This window comes from Vicia villosa, linkage group LG7 (genome assembly GCF_029867415.1).
Source record: "Vicia villosa cultivar HV-30 ecotype Madison, WI linkage group LG7, Vvil1.0, whole genome shotgun sequence".
NCBI lineage: Eukaryota > Viridiplantae > Streptophyta > Magnoliopsida > Fabales > Fabaceae > Vicia > Vicia villosa.
In genome coordinates this window covers 110,998,965-111,004,884 of record NC_081186.1, presented here as the reverse complement: position 1 = coordinate 111,004,884, position 5,920 = coordinate 110,998,965, and the positions used below count along the sequence as shown (strand labels likewise).

The window sequence follows — 5,920 nt, the reverse complement described above, 5'->3', positions numbered from 1 at the left end:
GCAACTAAGTCTTCCAGAGTCTTCTGATCACACACTGATCACTCCAGGAACAACTGCTTAGATACCCTCTAAGACTTTTCTAGAGTATACTGATCCACACGATCACTCTAGTTACAACCTGCTTAGATAACCTCTAAGACTTCCTAGAGTATTCTGATCCACACGATCACTCTAGTTCCTTACAACTTAATGTAATCAATTCTAAGAGTATTACAAATGCTTCTTAAAAGCGATAATCACAAACTGTGATATTTCTCTTAACGTTTAAGCTTAATCTCACTAATATATTACAACAGCAATGTAGTGAGCTTTGATGAAGATGAAGATTCTGAGCTTTGAATTTGAACAGAGTTTCAGCAAGTTAATATGAGTTGTTTTGGTGCAGAATCGTTAACCTTGCTTCTCATCAGAACTTCATATTTATAGGCGTTGGAGAAGATGACCGTTGAGTACATTTAATGCTTTGCGTGTTCCGTACAACATCGCATTTAATGTTATACGCTTTTGTCAACTACCTCGAGCCTTGTTCACGCTGTGTCTACTGACGTAGCCTTTAGTAGCTTTTAACGTTCCTTTTGTCAGTCAGCGTAGCTTGCCACTTGTACTTTCTTCTGATATGATGTTTGTGAATACAACGTTTGAATATCATCAGAGTCAAACAGCTTGGTGCATAGCATCTTCTGATCTTCTGACCTTGAAGTGCTTCTGAGCGTGATACCATCAGAACTTCAGTGCTTCTGTTCTCTTGTTCTTCTGATGCTTCCATAGACCCATGTTCTGATTCTGCTTCGACCATCTTCTGATGTCTTGCCAGACCATGTTCTGATGTTGCATGCTGAACCCTTTGAGACAAAGCTTCTGAGCGCTGAATTATGCGTACTCTTTATATATTTCCTGAAAAGGGAAATTGCATTGGATTAGAGTACCATATTATCTTAAGCAAAATTCATATTATTGTTATCATCAAAACTAAGATAATTGATCAGAACAAATCTTGTTCTAACATATGATTCTATATTTTCTATTTCACAAGATGACAAGACTACAAACTTTATTGTTTCTTTGAACACCCGAAGATTTGTTCTCCAAATAACTTAAATAAGTAACCAACCGTGCTTCTTTTATCTACCTGGTTTACACACTATTGTGCAATGGAGAAACATATACTCATATAATCCTTTCGATTTGAAGATCTAGGAAACAAAATGTCATAACTTAATTACAATTCAAATATCTTAGTACTCTTCTAACACATTCACACATGAGATCTTTCAAGAACATCCATGAATCTAATTTTAAGACCAACTATAAAGTATGTGTCATACATATTATTGAAAAGGTACTTGAGTGATTCAAGAACTTGTTTGAAAGTTGTTGAATCCACTTTGTCCTCTTAAATTTTCTTTTTAGATTTCACGCTTACTTCAGTTGGTGTTGTAATCAATCATTTTAAACTCCATATTTTCTTACATATTTTTGGTGAACGGCGGTGATTCTTTTTGAAGTGTTAGCAACCTCCATGCCAAGAAAGTAAGATAGTGTTTTTTAATCTATCATTTCAAACTCATACATCATAAACTCCTTAAACATGTTTATGTTACTAAAATTACTTCATGACCAATGAGTCTATGCGACAATAAAATAAAATATTGTTCACAAATATATCATTTCAAATAAAATCATCTCTTTGAACCTAACCAGAATATTATTGTTGGTGACTAATGGGTCATCAACATACTAAATGTAAAGATTATACATAATATTGCATATTATACATACACACCATACTTATTTATGCACTTAATAAATTCTAACAGATCAAATATACACCATACTTATATTTGAGAAGAGGTTTTGGATTTGAATTCAACCATATATATATATATATATATATATATATATATATATATATATATATATATATATATATATATATATATATATATGAGGAGAGATCAAATTACACCCGAAAAGTTACACCACGAGTTACACTCGTTCAATAACTACATCTCGAAATAATATTTTTTAAATTCAACCGTTGGATTGAAACATAATATCATATAGATCATACCTATAAAGTTTGAGCTTAATCTATAATGATTTACTATATCATCAAGATATCCAAAGATTAGCGTCAAAATGAGCTTTCATATAACGTTAATTTTGATGTTATTCAATGACATAGTAAACCATTGTAGATTAAGCTCAAACTTTATAGGAATGATCTATATGATATTATGTTTCAATCCAACGGTTGAATTTAAAAAATATTATTTCGAGATGTAGTTATTGAACGAGTGTAACTCGTGGTGTAACTCTTCGAGTGTAATTTGATCCCTCCTATATATATATATATATATATATATATATATATATATATATATATATATATATAATAAATAATTTTGTAGATTTTATTTTTCACTTTTCTAACTGTTTTACATTTACCTGTCAAAAAAAAACAGTTTTGAATTTAGTCGTGAACACCTATAATTAGATTATTCTCTTGTCTCAAAAGCAACCTTTTTTACAAGTAGCATCTTCGTCACCAATACGTGTCTACTACGCGCGTCTATCTTGTTCCTCAATTCATTCTTCTCATTTTTTTTGGTCATAGTCAAAGTAATAACAAACCCTTGTTTTCCGAATCTTGAATTAGAACAACTCTTTCTCTCACACTCAACCATAATCAAAAACCTCCTTAATCTTCTTCTTCTTCTTGGTAAGAATCTTCTCTCTATTTCCCTCTCTCGAGTTGTTTACATCATCAATTTCAGTTTTTATCCCAATTTCAAATTAGGGTTTTTATTGTGTTGTCTCAGTAAGGGAAAAGATGAGGAATTAAGGCGTTGGGTCTGGATTTTTTCATCTTTTCCGTCATAAAGTTTGTTCTTTTTGTGCATAGTTTGTTCAAAATTTCATTTTTAGTTTGTTTGGTCTTCTGGGTATAGATGAGGTTTAATTTCAGTAATTTGTACAAATCTATGGCTGTAAAATTGTAACCTTTGTAGGAATTAGGGTTCTGGCTTAGGTCAAAGCCTTAAAAAAAATTTCGTTGAATTTTGATTTTGTTCATCAAAATAGTTAAAAATTGAAAATGTCTTCTGCTGGTGTAACTACTCTTAGTCCTGTTTCGAGGGAGACATTGTTGTCTCCGACAAATGGGTTATGTAATCCATTGCACTTGTCTGTGGATCAGCATGAGTTTATCTTCGTGTATCTTTCGTATTCGGGGTCTATGTCTCCTATGCGTGTTCTGCCCTCTGATACAGTTGAATCTGTGAAACTCAAAATCCAGAGGAATGAGGGTGTGACAAACAAACAGAAGTTGGTTTGTAATGGGCGTGAGTTGTCGCGGAGCAATTCTCTGCTTAAAGACTATGGAGTTACGGAAGGAAATGTTTTGCATTTGGTGATTCGGCTGACGGATCTTCAGACTATTAGTGTGAAGACTTGTTCTGGGAAGGAGTTTTCGTTTCAGGTTGAGAGATGCAAGGATGTTGGATATGTGAAGCAACAGATTGCGAAAAGGGAGAAAGAGTTTGCTGATCCTGAACAGCAGGAGGTTGTGTGTAACGGGGAGCTGCTTGAGGATCAGAAGCTTATTGATGATATCTGTTGCAAATATAATGATGCAGTGATACATCTTTTTGTTAGGACAAAATATGCGGATGTTAGTACAGGACTTGATGAGTTGTCCATCGAAGCAAAAGAATTGAATGATGCTAATGAAAGTGACTATGCGAGTAAATATGAAGATGCGGCAAGGGAGTATGAAGCTATCAAGCAGATTATGTCGAGGAAAGCTCTTGATAGAGGTCTTCTTTTGGAGCCGGTCATTGTTAACCCTAAAGTTGAATTAACTTCAGAGGTTTGGGATATGATAAACTCTACATATGATGGGCTAGATAGCGGAAATTCTCCAATCAGATCGTCAGAAGGCACAGGTGGGGCTTACTTTATGCTAGATTCAACCGGGCAAAAATATATATCTGTTTTTAAGCCTATTGATGAAGAGCCAATGGCTATGAATAACCCTAGAGGCTTACCTTTGTCATTAGATGGCGAAGGCTTAAAAAAGGGTACAAGAGTTGGCCAAGGAGCTTTCAGGGAAGTTGCTGCTTATATTTTGGACCATCCAATGAGTGGCCGCCGATCATTATTTGGTGATGGGAAGGGCTTTGCCGGTGTTCCGCCGACTGTTATGGCGAAGTCCTTGCATAAAGGATATAACCATCCAGAGGGTTTGACTGCTAAATTTGGTTCCTTGCAAATGTTCATGGAGAATAATGGGAGTTGCGAGGATATGGGACCTGGTGCTTTTCCGGTGAAGGAAGTGCATAAAATTACTGTGCTTGACATGAGACTTGCTAATGCAGACAGGCATGCTGGGAATATTTTGATTGGCAGAGAGAAGGAAAATGATCAGGCTGTTTTGATTCCAATCGATCATGGATACTGCCTTCCTACTAGTGTAAGCAGCTTATTTTTGTCGTCAAGTTTTATCTTATAATGCATGCGATGCTGCTTTGTTGTTCTCTTGATGTGTAGTGTAAACTTTTATTGTCTTGTTTGGAATGTTTATCTTATAATGCATGTGATGCTGCTATTGTTCTCGAGATGCGAAATAATGCAATCTAGAGTTCACTTTGGTAGTTATTTTCCCACTCATCTGAGGATTTTTTTGCCATGCCCAACAGTTTGAAGACTGTACCTTTGAATGGCTTTATTGGCCTCAAGCTCGCCAGCCGTACTCTCCAGAGATCATCGAGTACATAGAGTCACTTGATGCTGAAGAAGATATTGCCCTTCTGAAGTTTCACGGATGGGATCTGCCACTTGAATGCGCGCGTACTCTCCGAATCTCGACCATGCTTCTGAAAAAAGGAGTGGAAAAAGGGATGACCCCTTTCGCCATTGGAAGCCTAATGTGCCGAGAATCCTTGAACAACGAGTCTGTGATTGAAGGAATTGTTAAAACAGCACATGATTCTGTTCTTCCTGGTACTAGTGAAGCTACTTTCATGGACGCCGTTTCTGAAATTATAGACCAACATCTTGAGAAAGTCACCAGCAATTATAATTCTTAATTGAAGTTGAAATCTGCAATAGAATTTGGTATGTGTATGTACACATGTACACATGTATTCTAGTACATAACTATAGTTAATGATTGTGTTTGTTTTTTTTCTTCATTGTTTTCAAAGTAATGGGTAATGACTCCCTTGGTCTTATAACACATTCTTTCATCAAATTTACCTCAAATTATAGCTTAATGTTTATGCTATGTAGAAGTGAAAATGAGGTAGCAATGTTGGAAATAATAGAGTTATGTGATTTGATTAATAAGAAATGGTGGAATGCAATTTGGCATCCCTATGAGAAAATTTTCAACTTCTACAAATCATTTTTTACGTTTGTTTTGGTTGTGTTTAACTGATTAAGGTGAAACAAATCTTATGACATGATGATTATGATTGTCGTTGTAAAAATGTTTTAGATATGTTTGCAAATTCTAGTTCAACTTGTAGAAACCGATATTACTATGTTCGATGCCAAGGGTTTGAACCTCGTATTTGTGTTGTGTATGTGAAATCTTAGTGGTTATTATAAATTTGTTTATTGAAGAAAAATCAATTTGTGATGGTGCTTATTCTTGGTGGTAGTTTGACAAAAAAATAAATTAATAAGGTGGCGGTAGCATGGTGGCAGTGACAATGCAACCAAGAAAATGTTTAAAGATTCAAAGTTGTTTGAGTTTGAGCATGTGCAATTTGACTTTGTCTTCTGAAAATCAAGAAGTGGTGAAGACTTTTTAGCAACGGAATCTTTAAAACTAATTTCTATTCCTACCTTTCAAATCAAAACTGATATGTCAAAATAAATTTAAAAAAATCAAAAGTGAGGTAAAGTAAACTAC

At 34.7% G+C, this 5,920-nt stretch overlaps 1 protein-coding gene across 1 annotated transcript; it reads left to right on the top strand.

Moving 5' to 3' along the window:
• The first annotated feature begins 2,532 nt into the window (after nucleotides 1–2,532).
• LOC131616531 (phosphatidylinositol 4-kinase gamma 4-like) lies at nucleotides 2,533–5,254 on the top strand. Its single transcript, XM_058887888.1, has 2 exons — nucleotides 2,533–4,474; nucleotides 4,701–5,254. The coding sequence occupies exons 1-2, from the start codon at nucleotides 3,098–3,100 to the stop codon at nucleotides 5,088–5,090; spliced, it is 1,767 nt and encodes a 588-aa protein (XP_058743871.1). The 5' UTR covers nucleotides 2,533–3,097; the 3' UTR covers nucleotides 5,091–5,254.
• The last annotated feature ends 666 nt before the right edge of the window (nucleotides 5,255–5,920 follow it).

Excerpts from the sequence above, each read along its gene's own strand:
- LOC131616531 (XM_058887888.1), top strand. The coding sequence starts at position 3,098 with ATGTCTTCTGCTGGTGTAACTACTCTTAGTCCTGTTTCGAGGGAGACA. Across the intron at positions 4,475-4,700 it reads GATACTGCCTTCCTACTAGT|TTTGAAGACTGTACCTTTGA; the intron begins GTAAGCAGCTTA and ends CATGCCCAACAG.